We start from the raw sequence: 22148 nt of genomic DNA on the forward strand, positions 1-22148 counted from the left end.
TCATTTTGGGAGCTTTATTTATCTGAAGCATATTTTATCCTCTCTCCTATTTTCATCATAATATTTTCCCCTCAAAATTTTGATGATTTACAAATGCAGTCCCCATGCTGTCCCATGTTTAAATGTATATGAAAAAGCACTAGAAACTGTGAAACATTTATATACATCACACAACAGATGAGAAGAAATCAGACTATTAACACAGAATTTCACTGTTCAAACTGTTCAAAGCTTCCCAAACAGAGAAGGTTTCTGGAATGTTACTGAACAGAACTGAATCATGAAAATGCCCTTGACCGGAATCATCTTTTAGCAGTTCTGGTTCGAAGTTTTCTCTTGATGATGAGATGATCACTTTCTTTGTCGTCTTGATCTACTCCAATGATCTGTGAAAGAAATCAGCAAATAAATTCCATTTCTACATAAAACTTGACTCATTTCCTATTAATAGTTTACTCTCTCTATAACAGATAACAATAAATATACCCTGATAGCCTCTTCCTCACTATTGTAACAAAACAGGACAAAGAAAAACATTCCTAAATGGGAAGTTCCATCCATTTTTAAAGATTCTGCACAATTTAGTTGATACATAAACAAAGTAATTCAGAGCAGTTTGATGCTTCATTGTAGAAGACTCAAATTTCTACACAGTGATGATGATGACAGGAACCAAGAGTTGTGATATATAGAACTAAAATATAAGCATTTTATTTACTAAGCACAAGTGAAACCTAAATGTCTGAGTTTTGATATGGCATGAAATATTGGAAAAATAGTAGTATATCTGAAAGAAAAAAACTGGGGAAGAAATGCATCTCTCCATCAAGAATGCATTTTAGAAATACATTTTTGGCCAAAAGCAAAAATATAAAAAAATGAATTATGCATTGGGGGACAATTTCATAATGGAAACTTTTAGTTCCGGTCGCTGTGAACAATTCTGAATTGGTATGTTTCTCTAGAACAGTGCATTTCACATCACACCATAGTTACACACTGAATGACTATGTTTACATCTTAACGATTTAACTATGCAGAACGTTTGATAAAATCAGTGGACTTCCCCTTCTTACATTTGTAATGTCTTATTACATTGTCAGTGTCAGTAAATATCAGACTCTTTCTGCTGTTCCACTGAAACTTTCACACAATAGCATAATAAATAGATTTTCATACGACAGTCATGTTATGTAGAATGATCTGCATCACAAAAGCACAACTGACCGGATGAGAAGGTATATCAAGAGGGGAGGAAATCTGGGTCTTGAAGAGCTTGCGTTTGGATCTCTTGGGTTTGTTTGTGTCCATGGTGATCTGTGACTCTGGGGACTTCACAGCAACCATTGCCATGATTTTTTTAGCTGCACAGAAAGCAGAAGCATGGGTTATACAGATATATGGGCATCTGCAAGTCACGTTCAATAGCATTGACAGAGCTTAAAATAAAGAGCCAGTACTGACCTTTGCTACCTAGCAGGGTTGGAGAGCTCTGGATAAAGTCACCAATCTTCTGCAAAGTTCCATCTTTTCTTCCTTTCAGGCTAACGGGAGAATCCTGGTGCTTTAATTGATTGCCCTTTTTACCAAGCACTGAGGGAGACTTGAGGGACAAAGAATATTGACACAGAAATGACCAATGAATGCCCTTTCAAAGTTAAAAATCAAGAATTATTGAACACGGCATAAAATGATGCTGATCACATCAGTTTTGGTGGGTTAGTGGGAAAAAGATGAGACACATACACAGGAACTGCATATTAATAAAAAAATAAAATAAATAAAATAAATAAATAATTTTGGTCCCTGAAATGAACGTGAAAGTCTGCAAGTAATGCACTACTCTGTTGTACCTGTTGCATCACAAAGAAGAATTTCTGAGTATTATAGAGCAGTTCCATCACTATATTGGCCAATCCCAGTATTTTCTCAGACTGAAAAATCTTAAATCTTACTGGGAAGTGCTGAGCACAATTAGTAATTGCCCAATACTTCTCAAAGTGATCAGCAATACAGTATGGGCCAATTTCCTTGAACTAAGCTGCCGTTCCAATGGTGAATCACTATAGAAAATTCTTTATAGTCTAGAGTCTCTGGAGGCTGTACACTAGATGTTAGAATTACATTGCTGTTAGGATTTGACTGAATTCAGCCACAAGAGTACTATTGAGATCACATAAAATAATATGAGATCATATACCATGATGCCACTGCAACTCAAAGAAACTGGATGGAGCTCCATCACTCCAGAGAACAAAGTTCCACTGCTCCACAGCACAATACTGGGGGGCTTTACATAAGCTGTGAGTGTGCAGAACTGAACATGTCTATCGGAAGTGGGGGCCCATAAAATGGCTGAATTCAGTAATTACTAATTATTTAGCTAAAGGTGGCCAATCTGACAATAATTATGATTATCATGATAAATTATATCACATTACTTCACAATATGTTTTTGAGTATATCGTGATCAGCAGCACCTGAGCACTGAAAAAAGGCACGGTTCATTAGGAAGAGAGCTTAATCAGTCCTGTTTACTAGGATTTAGTTCAGCATGTAAAACATTCAATAAAAATCATTGAGCCTCATTCATCAACTGTTTACTACTTAAAGTTTTCATGAAGATTCTGATTGGTCAATGTTGTCTCATTTGGGATTTGTTCTTGGGACAGAATCTACATACAGAACAGAATCTACACACACTCAAGAGCACAACGTTGCAAACAGTGTTGCAGTTTAACAACACATCATGAATGTGATGAAGACTTTTGCTTATGATTATCTCAAGGACAAATTTAAGAAAAAACAAAGATATTGGTGAATGAGGCCCACTGTATTCAGAGTTTGATGGCTATTTTTTTGTTGTTGTTTAAACGTAGCACTACTGGTTCTTTTTTGTCTGTTCCAACTTACCAAATCTCAGGACATTTGTGAAAATGTTTTGAAGTATTGTGATATTCTGTATTACTCCCATATCACCCCTCCCTATTTTGCAGCCTAAAGTGCAAGCACATTACCTGCACAGACTGCACATTAGCCCTGGAGTTTCCTCTGAGCCGCAGGTTCTTTCTGTTCTCTGACTCCACCGACTTCTAGATCACACACAAACAGTATAGATGTAAATTTACAACCCTACAAAATTTGATTAAATTAATGAATCCTTTAGGAAATAATTCAATGCATCAAATTCTCAATTCGGGTCTACTATTTTGCTACAATTCAAAGTTATTTATTAAAAAAAAAAAAAAAAACCCACACAACAAGTGTTTTTTATTTGTTGTTTTTTCATATAACTATAATTTGTGACAATCAACTCAAATTCCATCTTTCAGCTGAATCAGCACTCTCACAATCATGCATTTTTACATCCTGTAGTTTGCAGCATTTAATACAGACCTCCATCTCAGCGCTCTTCCTTTTCCTAGCTGTGCGTCTGATTTTGACCGTGACTGACTCCTCATCTCCTGGCCTGCGGACATTGACGCGGTCAGGCTTGAGCGGGGTGAAGCTGATCTCCACTTGTGGTTTGGGGAAGCGTTTGTCCTCTCTCTCACTCTCCGTGGAGAGCACTGAGGAGTTCTGCTCAGAGCCATCAGAAAGAAGATTGATGAGGACAAGCACTTGCAGGCTTGCATGTGTTAAAGACGATTTGAATAAGTGCACTGATACAGGGTTCAGACCCACAAAATATTCATCAGGAAATGAAAGGCATATAATACCACACCAGCACTCACACATTTCAAGAACCTCCAAAAAGAAAAACCCCTCAAAATCAACCGATTAGCCCTGGGTGATGTAATCTGACATCATCGTTGATGGACAAGTAACTTGATTGCGATGTGTGAAAGATAATAATCACCGTTTTGGTAAAATAACTGAGAAAACTAGAGGGGACTAAATGTACCATTGAGCAGCTTGAAGAAATATGTTGGGAAATTGGGGTTAACATTTAAGACATGTGTGGCTTGCACATGAGTAGTCAGTTTCTCTCTCTCACACACACACACACACACACACACACACACACACACACACACACACACTCTTACTTAAAATTTTCAATAAAATTGAGAAAGAAGAAAAAAAAAAACAAACAACACACACACACACACACCATCGATAATCACGTTTTTAATCCAGAAAATACTGTACTATTTTTAGATGGTGCTTAGGCCCAAATTGGACAGATGATTAGATATGACTAATAACTCAGACTGCAATTCTAGGCTACTATGTTTGTATGTCTAACATTGTCATTACACTGCTGATCCATTTTATGATAGTCCATGTGACTTTAGTCTTGATTACTATGTATTATAATTGTGTACATATCCATTTTAATGAATACAGTGGGGTGCAAATATCTGTGGCCACAAGTGAAAATGCACCCATTTCTTTTCTCATTTAATAGCAGTTTTCATATTGCTAATTAAATTAGCTTAATCTGAGCGAGATGTAGAATATTTCAATACATTTTTGAACTTCTTAATATTAGTCATTTTGCTTTAACAAAAAATGCTGACCTTCTTGTACAAGGTCAATATCAAATTTTCATTTTACCTGTACCATTTATTTGTTTTAAATGTTTCTAAAAGCTTCTGTTTACTTCCAGGCTGAAATGAAAATAATAAAAAAATAATCCCAGATTTTCAAAGTGGTCTCACATATCTGGACCCCAAGATATGTTCATAAAAAAAAATAGCTTTGGTCTAGCATTCCTATATTAGTGCATCCCTACTAAATACACTCATGACAAAACAATTCTAATGTTGACAATACTTTGAAATCATCAGCACTAGTAATTTTGCTGATTAAGTTCTGGTCCTGTGTGTTGCATTGACTAACTGTTCTGTGCTGACCTCCTGCACTAGAGAACCAGAACTTCTTTGGATAACTTTTTATAAAGCAGTAAGTAAATGATTCTTCTCCCTTTGCAAGTGAAAATCCATGTTCTGTCCTATTTAGCATTTACTGATTTCCACATTATTTTTATAAATGAGTTGTTGTAGTTATGAATCTGTTATACACCAGTGAGTCAAAACATGATGACCACCTGTGAGTCCTCTGTGAGCCACTAAAACAGCCCTGACTCTACAACACCACTGAAGATGCCCTGTGGTGTCTGGCACCAAAATGTTAGCAAAAGATCCTTTAAGCCCTGCAAGTTGCAAGGTAAAGATGCCAAGGATCAAACTTGTCCAGCACTTGCCACAGATGCTTGATCGGATTAGGATTTGGGGACTTCAGAAGCCATGGTAACACCATGAACCCTTCTCCAAGTTCCTCACATATTTTCTGAACACTATGTGCAGTGTGTCAGGGTACATCATCCTGCTGAAAGAGGCCAATGCCAATGGGGAACATCAGTGCCATGAAGGGGAGTGAACTCAATCCGCAATGACGTTCAGGAAGTCGCACATGCCCTCCACCGGCTTAGTCTTCTTTTCACAGTGCATCCTGGTGCTATCAGTTGTCCAGGCAAATGGCGCTAACATACCCGGCCATACCATTGGACCAGGCAATCTTCCTCCGTTTCTTCAAGGTCAATTTCCAGCACTTTCCATTTAAGAGATACTCTAATCCAGTGATCAGGCCATAATGTTTTGGCCCGTTTCACAGTTGCTCAGGTCATTACTCCTGCCCATTTCTCCTGCATCCAACACGGCGACAAAGAGAACCGAATGTTTGCTTACCGGCTAATATATCCTAGACGTTGACATCCACTGTTAAGAAGTAATCAGCATTATTCATTTCATCTGTGAGTGGTCATAATGCTTGGGCTCATCAGTGTATACTCCTAGTTATGACTGTAACTGACCATTTTTATAATCCATTAATCCAGACCATTATTATTTCACTGGTAATGATTAAGTTCTGCAGTCATAGTACCACTGTCTGTGTGACTAGCAATTTCTTCTGTTAATGTGGGACATGTGGGACCAAACTACAGAAGCCCTTTGTCCATCTGTCAGAATGACTACAGCCATTATATGAACATTAAGGTGACTGTTTTCATGTTTAACAAAGCAGTGACTTGATGTCTTCAAAGACTAATTGTCTGGTTTACTTCTGGTCTAAGCAATGTAGTTTATATCTTAATCTAGAGAAAGCATCAAACCTTGCTGTCAAACATCTTTAGACCTTTTTTCTTGTTGCTTAAATGTGGTTTTTAAGCCCTATTTGGACAGGATTAAATTGACATGGAGTCCTGGGTAATTAAATTTTCAGCATTTTTGTCAGTAATTTTCTCCCTCCTGCCCCGAGAAAATTACAGGCCATATTCACTTACTGTTTTTCACCAAATTTAGTCCCGCCCGGATACAAATGATTTTTGAAGCTGATACTGCATAAGGTTGGAAAAACTGTTTCATCTGACCACTGCTACTCACCATATTTAGTCTTCTAGCATATTTATCCCTTATCCATATTTAACATTGTTCAATCGCAATAATTTGGATTGGGTGGGTGGATAGATCTTTATTGATCCCGAAGGGAAACTGTTACAGAAACAAGACATAATAATAAACTTGCATATACTACGCAGAAAAATAGAAAATAGAAATAAATCTAGACATAAGTTAAAGGCCAATGATTTTTTTTTTTACGGTCTTTCAACTATTTACTTAATCATGGTAGCAGTTGCTTCCATCCTCTCTACACTGAGAGAACAGTAGAAGGAGGACCAACATCTGAGAAGCAAGATCTTGCAAACCGATTAAAGGTGCGACTATAATGGCAGCTACATGTATAAAGCCGTTATATTCAGATATATCATCAACTTTTCAGGCAAATAGAGCATGATCACTATGACCACCTGTGACGCAGATTCAGGTTCTCGCCCCTACTGTAGTAATTTTCTTGTTGTCCAGATGAATGAGTATTGGTGTGTGTGTGTGTAATATTATATATATATATATATATATATATATATATATATATAAAGAAAAGGGATTTGAGGTTACTTTTTTTGCTTTTTGCCACGGCTCAGTCATCCCTCTTTGTGGTAAGTTCATAAGTTCATAAGCATTTCACCTATGAAGCTTGGATACTTGTTGAATGAATAAATCACAACTACGGACCACAACCTGCTTTGAGAAATAGAGCATAACAGAGGAAGTTTACCACTTCAGTTTGCTCTTTGCCATGGATCTCTCTCTGTGATTGCCCTCTCACCTGGTCTGCTTTCTCTTTTGGCCTTTGGGCTCCATCAGGGGACATACGCTCTCTTTCCAAGCTCTTCTCCAGCTTCTTATCTGCCTGGAACATCAGAAGGAATCGGTTTCTCTCATTATTAAAGACAAAAAACAGCAGAGAAGCCAGTAGGATTTGGAAATGCAGTCAGATCAAAGACTCTGGTTGTGCTTACTGTTGAGCATCTTGCAGTTTGTTCCCCTTTCTGTTCCTCCTGGTCCAAGTTACCAGCGTCAGAGCCAGCAGCTCCTTCCCTTTGGCACTTTTCCTTTAGCTTCATGAGCTCTGAAAGGAACCATTAGGTGTTGTAGTCATCATTAATTAGAGCAACATGGAAAAATGTGCACATTAAATTGTCCATTTTAAAGCAAGACCCTCCTCTCACCTTCACTTAAGGATTCAATCTCATTCAGTCTAGCCTCCAGAACTTGCTCTTGTTCTATTTGTATCCTCTCTTTGTCAGTGAGATTGAGGCACATTTCTTCAATCAGCTTCTCCTTGGCCAGAAGTGCTGAAAACAAATCAAATGTCAGCTCTCCTTATTTTAAGAACACAATCTAATGCCATCAGTTTAGGGGGTTTAAAATCAAGAGGCTGCGATAACCACTGAATTGTTTCTTAAATAAGCAAGCTTGTTTTAAAGGATTACCCTGACAAGCATCCTGGTGTTGCTGGAGATCTTTTGAGCTGACTGCGTTGGCGTGTTTCTATCAACAGGGAAAAAGGAATAAGTAAACAACCTAAAATGAAACCAGATAAAGATCTCCAAGTTAATGACACTAAAGAAAAGTGCTCACAGTCTTCAGCTGTTCTATAGCCTCCTCCTTATAAGCCAAGCTGTTCAGTGCTTGATCCTTCTCCTCCTTTATCTCACAGAGCTGTTGCTTCAGCTTTCTGATCTCTTCAGTTAAAGATGTTATCTGGGAGGGAGCACATTTGTTTTACATGTCAGTTCCAATATTGGAACCTCAGCTATTCTAATAATTCAGTTACATACAAAGCACAGTTACTAACCTCTTTCTGTAGTCGTTCAGTTTCTACTCTGCTCTGAGACAGTTTTTCATAAAGATCAGAGATATGCTTCTCTTTTTGCTGCAGATCAAGACTTAAACTCCCAATTTTATCCAGCCCATCATCCACCTGTTTTTCAGACCTGTCGGAACAGAAATCAATAATAATAATCAGGACTGATACCGCACACCCTCAAGTGTCATTCAGCATTACATACATAATGGCTTAGTTAACAGAGCACATTGCATTACATATTTTAAAAAGACCACAAGTCTATTTAACACTATTCAAGTTGGATTAGTTTTATCAGGAGTCATTCAGTAATGTAACGTGTAAGAGATCTGATTGGCCAAGGGGTGTGTGCAGTGTGTGTGTGTGTGCACACAATCTCCTTAGATCAGCCATGTCAAACTGGAGACCTTCTGGGCCAAAGTGCTGCAGAGGTATACCATCATCTAATGCTCTAATTTAGTTCAAAAAGGCCTTGCCAATTCAACTTTGCCATTATACCAATACAGGGTTTTAAAGTATAATGAAAACACTGTCTGGCTACTTCTCTGTGCCGTTATTAACAAAATAGATTAAGGACAACAGTGCAATAGATAAAAGCTCAGACAATAGGCATTGACAGTGAATACAGATATGTGCATGAAAAAAAGTGTAGGTCAGAAGGCAGAAGTACAATTTAAAGTGCAAACTATAGTTATTATATTATAATAAATAAACTATAATAAACATGTAGACTGAATGAGCTGAAGGCATGTTTAATGAGGCAGTGTACTGAAGTCTGCAGTGTTCTATGGCACATGTGTCAGGCTCCAGCAAGCACGGGAGCCTGACGCACGTGACCTAGATTATCACTGAATGCACAGATTGAAATGCTATAGTCAGGATCTACACATCAGTGTTACACGTCAAGACCATAAAATATTGAGCTATACTGAACAACAAAATGTGTGCATGGCTGTTTTAATTATCATGTATCATTACATTATCATTAGGGGTGATTACGCATCAGTGGCCAGTATTATTCACAGATCAATGAGAACATTTATCAGAGGTTCAATACTGAAACTGCAAACAATTATGAACAATATTTTTGCACCATATTTTTGCTCATGTGCACAATGACGCACATGTAGTCACTAATTGTGGCCATTTCCATTTGTTTTTGTTTCAATAAGAGTATATACACCCTCAAAGCTACAGCAGGGCTGTGCGTAATGTAAAATTTGCACAAATAACTTTTTTGGCACAGACATTAAAACGACATAAAATGCTTCTAAAAAGGAAGCAAAACAAATCATTTTGGTTCTGCGGAAAAACAGAACAAGTATGTTTGTATTTCAAAATGTTTACTTGGTGTATCAATAATTAATTATCTCCATAATAATTCTGATTTCCCACAAGGAGGCACTGTTAGCACGAGTTTTTCCTCCATCTTCGAGCACAAGGAAACCCACATCAGCATTAAAAAGTGAGTACTTCCCTAAGATTTCTGCATACATTTTATTATAACTTTTCATGTGACAACACTATAGAAATGAAACTTGGATAACTTAGTCAGTGTACAGCTTGTATAGCAGTATAGATTTACTGTCCTCTGAAAATAACTCAACACACAGCAATTAATGTCTAAATAGCTGACAACACAAGTGAGTCCACCTCACAGTGAACATGTCCAAATTGAGCCCAATTCTGCCGTTGTCCCTCCCTGTGTCATGTGACTTGTTAGAGTTACAAGCTTCCAGGTGTGAATGGGGAACAGGGCTGTTAAATTTGGTGTTTTGGGTACAATTCGCTCATATTAGCCACTGGATATTCAACATGGTACCTCATGGCAAAGAACTCTCTGAGAATGTGAGAAATAGAATTGCTGCTCTCCACAAAGACGCCTAGGCTATAAGAAGATTGCTAAAACCCTGAAACTGAGCTATAGCACAGTGCAAAGATCATACAGCGGTTTCCCAGGACAGGTTTCACTCAGAAGGGGCCTCAACAGGGTCGACCAAAGAAGTTCATGTCTATGTATTCAGCGGCATATCCAGAGGTTGGCTTCAAAAAATAGACGCATAAGTGCTGCCAGCATTGCTGCAGAGGTTGAAGAAGTGGCAGGTCAGCCTATCAGTGCTCAGACCATACACCGTACAATGCATCAACTCGGTCTGCATGGCCGTCGTCCCAGAAGGAAGCCTCTTCTGAAGCTGATGCACAAGAAAGCCCACAAACAGTTTGCTGAAGACAAGCAGTCAAAGAACATGGATTACTGGAAACATGTCCTGTGGTCTGACAAGAACAAGATCAACTTGTTTGGCTCAGATGATGTCCAGCATGTGTGGTGGTGCTCTACTGAGGAGTACCAAGACAACTGTGTCTTGCCTACAGTCAAGCATGGTGGTGGTAGCATCATGTTCTGGAGCTGCATGAGTGCTGCCCGGCACTGGGGAGCTGCGGTTCATTGAGGGAAACATGAATTTCAACATGTACTGTGACATTTTGAGCATGATCCTCTCCCTTTGGAAACTGTGCCGCATGGCATTTTTCCAACTCGATAACCCCAAACACCTCCAAAATGACAACTGTCTTGCTGATGTTAAAGGTGATGGACTGGCCAAGTATGTCTCCAGACCTGAATCCAATTGTGTCTAACATTCACCAGCTCCATGATGTCATTATGGAGGAGTGGAAGAGGATTCCAGTAGCAACTTGTGCACCTCTCGTGACTTCAATGCCCAAGAGGGTTAAGGCAGTGCTACATAATAATGGTGGTCACACAAAATATTGACACTTTGAGCACAATTTTGCTGTGTTCACTGTGAGGTGTATTGACTTATGTTGACAGCTATTTAGACATTAATGGCTGTGTGTTGAGTTATTTTCAGAGGACAGTAAATCTGTACTGCTATTCAGGCTGTACACTGACTACTCTGTTATATCCAAGTTTCATTTTTATACTGTTGTCCCATGAAAAGATAAAATATCTGCAGAAATGTGAATAGTGTACTCACTTTTGTCAGATACTGTTTCAGAGCTGGTTTATGAGAAGCCTGCCCACTTTCTATTTCCCTCGTTATATCTGAAACACGACTGCAAAACAGCGCAGAGCGCCCATGAGCGATTACTTAATGAATGGGAGTAAATGGTTTTCAAAGGCTAAAAACAAAAAACTGTTTGTCATCACTTGCCCAGAACCTTCCTTTAATTTTGAAAAATAAAAACACATTTCACTGAAAAATAAAGCAAAGAAAACTCACCAATTTCCACCTATTATTATTTTCTGCAGCGCACAGGTTTTGGGCAATAGGACGGTGGTATTATTGCTACTGAGTGCTGATTAGCTGATGAGCAGAACAGCTCATTGGCTGTTCACGCTTACACACGTCATGGATGTACGTGAGGTGCCATTTAAGCTCTTAAATATAAGAGCAATGTTTGCTATTACGCTATTCAGTGTTCAGGAATAAAATGTATTCCTTTACATTAAAAATGTTTAAGCATTTATAAACTATGATATCAACCCATTCATTTTGGACTCTCTCAGGAGCGCTCTCTTGCGTTTAAGAATCTCGGATGGCATTATGGAGCAGCAGTTCTCATCTCTTCAAGTTCTCTGGCACATACGGCTGAAGTCATACGTTCCAAATTAGGAAATTAAATAGTTTATTAATTAAAAGTAAAGGCTTACTGTTAAATGTGATTTAATCAGCTTATTATTTTAAAAACAGACTAAAGATAGTAAAGCAGCAGGAAATGGGGTGCTACAAAATATTGTTCATTATTGCTATGTTTATATAGAATGGAATATGGAAATTCTATACTGGTAAATCAACAATTAGAGTGAAATAGATTCAAACAAGTATTACTGGAGGAGCTCCAGTTTCAACAAAGCTTAAATAACCTCTTTAAAACAAACCCATTTTAAACAGCACTTTGCCTTACCATTGACAAAAAAGTTTGGCAAGTACTTACTTCAAGAGCTCCTGAGCTTTAGCTTCCAGTTCTGCATCCTTATGAAGAAGCTCTTCTTCCATCTCTCGTCTCCTCTCCGCATCATCCCTTGCTTTAGAGCTCTCGATAGTCCTCTTCTCCTCCTCTTCTTCTATTTTACACCGCTCTTTCTTCAAAACCTCCTCGGTTTGGCCAAGTTCTTTCTGAGTGTGCAGCAATTTCTTCTGCAAGGCTGTGCAGTGGGCCTCTCTCTCAGCAAGCTCCTTCTCCAGCTCCAAGACTCTCTCAGAACTACGCGTGAAGGCCTGTTCATGCTGCCCCAGCTGTGCTAACTGCTGCTTAAGACCTTCCAGCTCTGTTTGAAGCTCAGACAGACTTCCCTTCATCTGCTCCACCACAAGCTTCTCAGCTTCGTAATGGCCAAGAACGTTCTGGGTCTCTTCTCTTTGGGCATCTCGCTCCTGTTTAAGCTGATTGCACTGGTTCTGGATGTGGCACATTTCTTCTCTGGTCTGACTGAGCTCTTGCTCCATGGCCTTTATTTTCCTGCTCTTCTCTTGGGTGCTGGACATCATCACCTCACACTCTTTGCGGAGGGCCTCAATGGTTTCCTGGAACTCACAGCCTTTCTTTTGTCCCTGAGTGCTAAGTTTCTGGCGCAGTTCCTCAGCCTCCAGCTTCAAGGATTCGATCATACTGGACTGCTCACAACACTCTTCTTCACGTTCTCTGATAAGAGCTTTGGCTGTTTGGAGCTGCTCGGAAAGCTTGGCTGCCACACTCGCATGGGTGCTTAATTCTGTTTCCATAGCTCTGAGCTTGGAGTTCATATCACTGGCTGCCTGCTGAAGCACATTGAGCTCGCTGGCAAGAGCCCTATTCTCATTTGAGAGTTTCATGGTCGCTGCTTTTTCCGTTTCAAGTGAGGACACAGCAACTTCATAGGCACGAGCCTGCTTTGTGAGATCCTGCCTAAGATCGTTCACCTTCTGCATAAGTGAAAGCTGCTCCTGTTTGAGCTCATCCAAGCATTTGTCTTTTTCTTTTAAAGCTTGCACGAGCTGCTGAATTTCTTGGTCTTTCGTTTCCCATTTGCCATCATTAAGCATACATCTGCAGTTGTTTCTGTAATGTAATATTTCTCCTTTAATGGTGTCAATAAATGTTTTCTGAAAAAAGGAAAGAAAAACAAAACAGCAATATAATTACTGCAAGTTCACTTAGGGTGCATTTATAGTTGTAGTTTGGTTCCTTGTGTCTGGAACAGCAGAAAATAATACATTATTGCATTTTAGTTCTGGTTCACTTAGCCTTCATACAGACACATTCAACATTAACTCAAAAGATGTAAACAAAAGTCATACCATTAAAAGGTCACAACTGATTGGACAGATTTTATGATGTACAATATTGGAAATGCCTGCTGAGCTTTCTGAATATGTTCTCTATTCTATCAGGGCTTGTTGGTTTTATTTATATCTTGTATTATCTGTCTTGTGGTATTAGAGCAATAAGCAACAAGACCAGAAACAGCCCCAGAAACGTGTCTTTTCAGCAATCGCAGGTCTGAACGCCCCCTGAAATCACTTTCTGCAGTGCCCTAAAACATATTTTACATGATAGCATTGCCTGCCATGCTTTCCTAAACTGCACAATATATACAGGATTTCTGGTCAGAAACTTGAAAATTGCTTTTGTTCTTGGTATTGTTTTTTTTTTGTATGGGTAGGTGGTTTTTGCTATAAGTTTAATAAATAAAAATTAACCATGTGAAACTGATGTTACTGTAGCTGTGTGTTGTTTTGCTTTTGTTGTAATCACAACATCTTTTAAGCCCCATTCATGTTTTGTGAAGTAAGGGGTTTTGTGTTACCAAGCTCTATACAAGACAACTTAAATCCGCAAAGCGCAAATCACTGCAAGCTACAAACACATTATTCAAAACAACCACAAACTGAACCATGTGGAAGCGGAACTAACTCAAATACACAACTCGTATGAAGTATACAGCCCTTCACAACAATTAATAAAGTATACTCACTTCAGTCACACATGCACACAAAAGCAGATAATAAATAAATAAACATGCTTCGCTCTGTACACCGTTTCTCCTGTACGTGCCATGTGCAAAAGGGACCACAATGACACTGGACTGGAGTTTTTTCCCCCCTCCAGCGCAACTTAAAAATTTTTAAAAATTAAAAAAAAAAAAAAAAAAATTAAAACCTCTAACTATCATAATACATGTTGATCATAATGTCACACTGTCAGACTCGCAATACCAGTTGAGTGTTAACGTGTCATGTAAAAGTAAATTTATAAATATTGATACGCGCATCAACATGACATATTGCTGTACTGATATTTTGAACAGTCTTCAACTTCAGCACATTATGCTGGACAGTGAAAAGACCTATGGATAAATCAACGAAGAAAGTAAAAACGGAAAGCTACAGCTCCCCTAAAGTACTTCTACATAAAATTCCACAAGCTTTATCCACCATTTTTATAAGAGAAATTATTTAATCTGCCTTTAAAGGGAAAAAGCTTAAAGACAACATTTTCCTGCAAATTTTGATGGCCAAAAGCAATGACTACATTCTGGTAATTCTTTTTGTCCATTCAGGTTAATAAATCATGATTAAGTACAGAAAAGAATGTGATTAATCATGATTAATTATTTTAATTGCTTGCCATCCCCAATTACAACCTGTTATGATATCAGGTATCAGTAGCGAAGTAACATACTGCAAAATAAAGTGCAGTTAATTTGTTAAAGCTTACATCTTCAGTAGCTGCCTCAATATTTTGATCCAAAGTAGTCTGTAGCTTGGAGATCATTTCGTCTTTCTCTTGGCAGATTGCCATGAGCTCCTGACACCTTGTTTTCTGATTTTCATAATTCTAGAAGAAAAGACACAAAAATAAAATCAATAAATCAAATCAATCAGTTAATCAATATATGGAAATGCAATTATACTGCAAAACAATGACTGCTGTGAACAAAAAACAACCGTGTTGGCCTCCAGTAGCTTTTCACTAGATTTTTGTAGCTCCACATGCACAGCTTCCATTTCTGGAATGAAATTGACAATACAATTAGAATTACAAAACACTGTCATGCTGGGTTCAATATGATAGGATCAAAATCTGTAAACACACCCTTGGTTTTGATATTGAGGAGCTGCTGGCTTTTGAGGAGCTCTTCTGCCATTTCGTCCAGCTGCGTCCTCAGCCTGCTGACCGCTCCAGGAGAGTGGGCCCCCCTCTCTAGACATGTCTGTGCTGCCTCTGCATCTTTCTTTATCTTAGCCAGGTCATTTTGCATCGCTTCAATCATCCCATCCAAAAACTCTGTCTTAGCCTCCTGAATGACAGAGGAAATAGCACAGTATTTCATAACACAGCATAAATAAGGAAGGCCTATGTAACAGATCACTCATATTTACTTGGTCAAATGATGATGCAAATGGCATTCAAAAAACATTCCTGTTAACTGGCTCAAAATAAAAGGCATGTCTTCACCTTAGTTGCCTCTTCACCAGAGCTTGCTTCTGCTAATTCACTGGCATTTTTGTTGACTAAAGTCTTGAGTATTTCCAATCTCCTCTCAGCTCTTTCTTCAGCAATTTCTTTCTCTCTCTGAAGACGTTCACTGTGGAAACAAAGCATAGTCTGGTTGGCAGGTTTAGAGTTAAGAAACTTCCTTGATGAATAAAATGTGCTTTGCTTTACTTGTAATCCTTTTCCATGTTAGAAAACAGCTCCATGAACTCCGTGGTAACTTCTTCCCTGATTTGAGATTCCATAGCTAGTTTTTCAGATTCTGTCTTGAAGAGCTTTTCTTGAAGCTCATTGACCTTCTGTTGCAGCTGAAATAAACAGTCACAAAATGTGTTAGATGCATGCTGGAACTAAATTCTGCTGTGAAGTGGATCTACAGGAGTATTGGTGACCAATGGCCTAAAGCACAGGTTTTCAAAATGTGGGGCGTGCCTCCTGGTGGCGAGTGAAGGAATTGCATGAGGGTGCAGCACACAGTTTGAATGCCTTTGCTTAAAGAAGTAAAGATCACTGGAATGATGGGAGAGATAGAAAAATGGCAAACGAATACTTCCACAACTGCATCAGAAGACTTTTTGCTGTTATCCATTAACCTATGCATTTAATAATGTTAGTTATGCAGTTAATAAACAGTCAAATGTAATGTCACATGAGATGCGGTGGCAAACTGTGACTAAAGCTAGACTAGCACACCTTTGAGATTCTAGGTGTATTTTTGCACTAAGCTAATGATGATTTGCATGAACATTTTTCAGAACTTTGTGTATACACAGCTTATCTTTGCAGTTTGGCAGTGACTCTTTCAGAAATGAGCACTGACAAAGTCACCAGTTTTCCAATTCTAACAGCTGACTGAACAAGTTAGGCTACCATTCGCAGCCTAGAATGAGGTTTTCTTGGCTCACATATTTGGTCTCATGCACTGGAAATCCAAACAGTTGTCAGTTTAAACCATGTGTAAGGGCCTCACTCCAGCTCGTGAAGTCTTAACCAATATAAAAGCAAGCGTGTCTGTATTTAAGATTTTAACTAATTTTCAACCAACCCTTAATGAAATAGTTTTAAATACATTCTGATTATACAAAATAAAAATAAACAAAAATTGCAGACTAAATCATTAGACCTTCTCTGTAGGCTAATGGCTAATAAGCCCTGTGGGTTCCCTCTGTGATATGTCCTTCTGTCACATTCAACAGGCCAGCTAACCACCTACAAACAAAAGCTTCTTAATGGAAACTTTCTAAAATAAGCCCACATATTGACAATTTTGTATCTGTTGGAACAGGAGGGTTGACCCCAAGTGCTGAAAAAAAAAAAGAAATTGGTCTTATAGGGAAACATTCTGAATAAAGAATTTGAGGCAGCTAGCAAGCTAACATCTTGAGTCTTATGCTGACTCAACTTCAAATATGGATTTCAGTATTCCAAAATACATTAAACTCATTAGTTAGGGTGATTACTGCTGACCATAAGATGTTACGAGCCTGAAACTTCCATAATTAAATACAATATACTAATAACAGGATGCATTCAGACATCAGGGATACCATACCTCACACAACTCTTGATCATCTCCAGCTTCTAAAACAGTGTTTTCTGCCATACTCTCATCACCACTCTCTTCCTCTTCCTCCTCCTCCTCCTCCTCTTGTACTTCCATGTCTTCATCATCCTCATCCTCCTGTACATCCTCTAAACTTGTCTCCCACCCAATGAGGGTGCTTCTCCTTGTCCACTCTCTTTTGTCCACATTATTGATCACCATAGAGACGTCTCTGGCTGATTTTTTGGGCATAGCACTAAATACTGGCTTCGGGTTCAGGACTACAACCTACGACACACAACCAAAGACACAGTCAGATCATAGCTGATAATCAATCAATTAGAAACATTCTGTGATTTTAGTGACTCAGATTTACAACAAAGTGGCTCCATGCTCTGAAGCTATAACAATTTAAGTCTCTAACCTAATTGCTCCACTACCAGATTCAAAATCCCTCACACACATTTTTAACAATGCAGCCTTGGAAGCGGGTTCAGGCACCCTCGTTTCAGAGTGGCACACTAATGTACACATCTATAATTACGAGCAAAACGGTAAAAGTTTACAGACATACTTAAATATAAAAGCAGGGTTTCACTGATTTGTCTGCCCGCATATTTCCTTTATGTTTCTATGATAAAACGGAATGAATAACCAAACAATGATTCCAGTTCAATTAGTGGCACTTTGAACATTATAATATAAATATAATTATATAATTATAGTATAAAATATACAATATACTTATTTCTGAAACTTTCTGAACATTACAAGCTTGAACTAATCAAGGGTTTCAGATATTAAAATCTTTTGCTATTATGTGAAACTAGTAACTAGTAAACTGCCATGGAACTAATGACCTGAATATGGCAATGGGAAAGAGGAAGTTATGGAGAAACAAGAACATGACTGACCTTCTGAGCCACTGCAGAGAATTTCAGGACGTTCAGGGTTTCATCGAACATAGAAGCGCACTGGTTGACATTGACAATCATGCAAGCTTTTCCACGGCCACAGAAAAAGCCTTGCAAGTAATGAGTCAGTTTGCTTTCTCTGAAAGGAATATGCTGTTGGAACCTAATAAAAAAGGAGTACAAGTAAAACTCGTTGTAGTAAAACTTGTTTTCAAGGAAGGTCAACATGGCCTTGAAACAAGACATCTGAAAAATACACAAAACATGGATACATATGGGCCCATCCAGTTTGCTAATTTAGCAGCTTTGTCAAAAACTCACTTTGACTGTGTCTGATTCAGTCTCAATGCATTGATGCACTTCCCCAGAGTTAAAAGAGATGTGTTGATATTGCCAGCTTCTTTTAAGCGGTCTCCTCTGTTCTGGGTTTTGGCACATCGCTCTGATCCTGCCAGATCACATAAAGACAACCTGGAGCAATAAAAAGATTTAATTAATAACACTTCTAAGCCACTGAAGGCCAAGGGACTTCCACATTGCATTGCATTTCCTTTTTTGCTGCTTTACATGATCGACTTGGATATTAAACACCAATGGAATCTGGTACTGTGATTGGTCAAGACCATAGCACACAGCATTAAAAATAAAAATTAAAAAAGATTGTTAGAAATATCAATATTTTAAAGGCTAATGTTCTGAAACGATTAAAGGGCCTATAACAGAAAACATTATGATTTTGACTTTAAATAAAGTGGTTTCGTGTAGTTTGTACATATGGTTGATGGTCTCAAACATATTCCCCAGTTTATAAACGCCGTATATAGAAACTAACCTGCAAAAACAGTCGGTTTTAAATTCAGTTTGTCATGAAACTCAATGCATTTACATATGTCCACCAATTTAGCACATTGTTTAGTCGCACCGATTTACACTGAAATTATAAAGAGCGTTTACACCCAGACTGCTTTTTGAGTGAGGTACAATACAGACAGCCAATCAGAACACAACTCATTTAAATACCAGTCTTAAAAGGCAAAAAATAAAGTAGAAGATACATGTAGAATGTGGATGAGTGCTTAAAGAATACTTTGCAGCTCTAATTGTCACCAAACTAATAAATAACGTAACAGTCAGGTGAGGGATCAAATTACGATTTCTGGCAAGGAAACAGCATAGTGTGAAGTTTTCACAGTAGACTGTGATTTAAAGCCAAAACAAACAAACAAACAAACAAACAAACAATAGAAGATTCTCACTCGCTTATTGTCTGGACCCGAGGAACACCCATATCTTCAATTCGCAGGATTCGGATGGAGAAAACACTATGGCTGAAAACCAAACAGGTTTGAGTTATATTTCAATCAATCAACCAATCACCAAAAACATAGATGTATATTTTTCATAAAGCTAAAAACATCTTTATAACAACTTCATTTAAACAGATGTACCTTCTGCTGGATGCACTGTTGAGCTTTGTAGATGAAAAGGTCTGATTTTTCCGTCCAATCTTCAAAACTTTATATGCTTCATCTGCACTGTTTACGTGCACCCATGTGAGATCTGTAAAAATATTGTTCATATTAAATTCAGTAAATGAAAATATGAGTAATTAATTCTTTAGTGCTCCGGCAACCCCCGCGACCCTGACAGAGGAGCGGATTAGAAAATGGATGGATGGATGGATGGATAATTCTTTAGTGTGCAGCTTTGCCTTTTTCTAATTATACAATAGACGGAGCTGGTAAGCAAATGCTTTTCAAAAGGGAGTCTTGTATTATGTACAGAAAAATAGCAGAAGCAAGCTAACCATATAAACATCTGGTTACCTTTTACAAAGGTGTTGCCTTTCACATCTTGGCACAGGCGCAGAACATTCCTTCTCTGTGAACTATTTGAAGCAAAGTCCAGCAGATCATGGATGTTTTCATTGTAGATCTCACAGAAGGAAACCCACACTGAGAACTTGACATGGGAGTCCTCCTCCAAGCAAACACTCTCTCCTTCCAAATCACTACAGCTGGACCCTAAAGCAGAAGGGAACAATTGTACTCAGCATCAACTGCTGTATCTTATAAAATAGAAAAAAACAACAACTAAGAAGCAAAAAACAAAACTATAACTACATAAGCACAAGGTCAGATGGTACTTGCCTTCAAGTAATGTGCTACAAGCAGAGTGTGAGATGCTGGAGGTGCTTTTCTGTAAATCACTCTAAAGGAGAAAAGGATGAACAAACATGTTAAGACCTTAAAATGATATAGCATGAAATGCAGGAAGAAAATACACTGGTGTGTAAAATGCAAATCTACAAGTGCAGATTAATCAACATAAATTTCAGATGTTAAAGTGATTAATAAGCAATTATAGTAATATAAAACAACGCAAGCATTAATTTAAAAAATACTGGGCTATATTTAAGCATAAAAACAACTGTTTTATTGTCTGTATTCAACGGCTGTGTAAATGGTTCCTTCTGTCACACTGGATTGGACCAAAATAATGGAAGTGAATAGATCTATTATGATTACAGATGCACCAAAAAAAATTTCAGCTGAAAATGATCACATTTTTTGGCTTTTCTGGCTTAAAGAGAAAAAGGCATAAAATCTGGCTCCCCCAATAAAGACTCAATATGACTACTATGAAGTGAAAAATAATAGCTTAATAATAATAATATAACATATGATATTATTATATAATATTATATAATATAAAATAATCTTAATGATACAGAAAATTATCCATAATAAATAAAAACACTGTTTACTTTGTTTTCCAGTGCAGGTGTGTTTGAGCAGCAGCAGATCACCAGTGAAAATGCTGGTTATGTGAAACTATCTCACAGTTTCAATGAGCAAAATTAAAGAAGTTACTGTTTAAGAATATCAAGAGAAAAATTCTCCATTAAAGGTTATAAACCACTTGAAAACATTACTCCCACACCACCCGCATGCCAACACCATCTGTAGCCTAAGCCAAATAATGTAATTCACTGCCTTGGATGACCAGTCATTCACTGTTATTGAGGACCCTGGATTTCATGGCACATACTGTATACCACAGTATGTTTAATTCCATAAATATTTACACATAATAATTGCAGTTTACATGTATTGTAAAACTCGGCCCAGTGTGTCCCGAACTTCAGTTTCGGACAGAATTTTCATTTTCGATACTTGACTAATTCCAATCTTGTATTTGAAAAACGTACAAAAACTCTCTTCTTATATTGTACCTCTTTGAATCTTCTTAGTATGTTTTTCTTAATTGTTGCTTCCTCGTCCTGCTGATCTTTAGTCAGTCTTGTGAAGTCTATGCAGCGATGGGGCTTGATGTTATTTTGAGTATAGATTCGTCCCTCAATACTGTTAAAGATCACATTCAGTGACCTTGGCAGAATTCCCACATCAGTTTCAGGACCTTAAAAATAATAAGAAAAAATAAATAATGCAACTTCACTGCTGAAGAACTCTGATGCTCATGAAAAAGTAGCCTTGAAAGAAAACCTCACCTAAAAATGTAAATGTCTTTCCGGCATTGGTAACTCCATAAGTGAAAATCAGGGAGTTTTCTCCCCCCAGCACATCTTTCACAAGGGCTTTCGTTGTTCCGTCAAATATCTGTCTTTGTGATGTTTCTGGACCATACACCTGCAGAATTAACGTATTATTAACATAACACAAACAACATATATTCTGAACCGTGTTCACAAGTGTTCCCAACCGGTGTTAATGCTACAGAGTAAATAACAATAGCTAGTCTTATACCTTTGAAAACTGGAATCGTTGTGCAACTTGGGGCCCTAGTTTTTCACTTTGCCTGGCTGTTAGTGACGTTCTCGGGGCCTTCAGAACCACAGTGTCGGGGGAGTTGACTGAAATGCAATCCTGTTTAGGGAGCGTGGTGTTAAAACAAGTTTATTACATATCTGACCATCTGATTTAAGAGACTGTAAAGTGCACTGAACTGTGTCCACA

The 22148-nt window shown here is 38.1% G+C and overlaps 1 protein-coding gene across 4 annotated transcripts in view; it reads right to left on the reverse strand.

The window, feature by feature from the left end:
• The window catches only part of kif20bb (kinesin family member 20Bb), a 24340-nt gene continuing 2192 nt past the window's right edge, over positions 1-22148 (reverse strand). For 3 of the 4 annotated variants that reach the window (XM_017681941.2, XM_017681942.2, XM_017681940.2), the window contains exons 4-30: positions 21939-22058; positions 21683-21821; positions 21407-21591; positions 20322-20382; positions 19998-20195; positions 19620-19731; positions 19428-19499; positions 18493-18642; positions 18172-18334; positions 17267-17545; positions 15886-16022; positions 15676-15805; positions 15313-15517; positions 15165-15226; positions 14935-15054; positions 12172-13319; positions 8206-8344; positions 7989-8111; positions 7841-7898; positions 7577-7702; positions 7367-7476; positions 7174-7257; positions 3397-3579; positions 3018-3092; positions 1465-1603; positions 1228-1364; positions 1-386 (exon numbers count right to left, since the gene is read on the reverse strand). In XM_017681941.2, coding sequence (XP_017537430.1) covers positions 303-386; positions 1228-1364; positions 1465-1603; positions 3018-3092; positions 3397-3579; positions 7174-7257; positions 7367-7476; positions 7577-7702; positions 7841-7898; positions 7989-8111; positions 8206-8344; positions 12172-13319; positions 14935-15054; positions 15165-15226; positions 15313-15517; positions 15676-15805; positions 15886-16022; positions 17267-17545; positions 18172-18334; positions 18493-18642; positions 19428-19499; positions 19620-19731; positions 19998-20195; positions 20322-20382; positions 21407-21591; positions 21683-21821; positions 21939-22058 — 4539 coding nt within the window. In that variant the 3' untranslated portion in view covers positions 1-302. The remainder of the gene's footprint in view (positions 387-1227; positions 1365-1464; positions 1604-3017; positions 3093-3396; positions 3580-7173; positions 7258-7366; positions 7477-7576; positions 7703-7840; positions 7899-7988; positions 8112-8205; positions 8345-12171; positions 13320-14934; positions 15055-15164; positions 15227-15312; positions 15518-15675; positions 15806-15885; positions 16023-17266; positions 17546-18171; positions 18335-18492; positions 18643-19427; positions 19500-19619; positions 19732-19997; positions 20196-20321; positions 20383-21406; positions 21592-21682; positions 21822-21938; positions 22059-22148) is intronic. The other variant, XM_017681943.2, reaches the window with a different exon arrangement.

The sequence above is a fragment of the Pygocentrus nattereri genome, chromosome 13 (genome assembly GCF_015220715.1).
Source record: "Pygocentrus nattereri isolate fPygNat1 chromosome 13, fPygNat1.pri, whole genome shotgun sequence".
Classification (NCBI taxonomy): domain Eukaryota; kingdom Metazoa; phylum Chordata; class Actinopteri; order Characiformes; family Serrasalmidae; genus Pygocentrus; species Pygocentrus nattereri.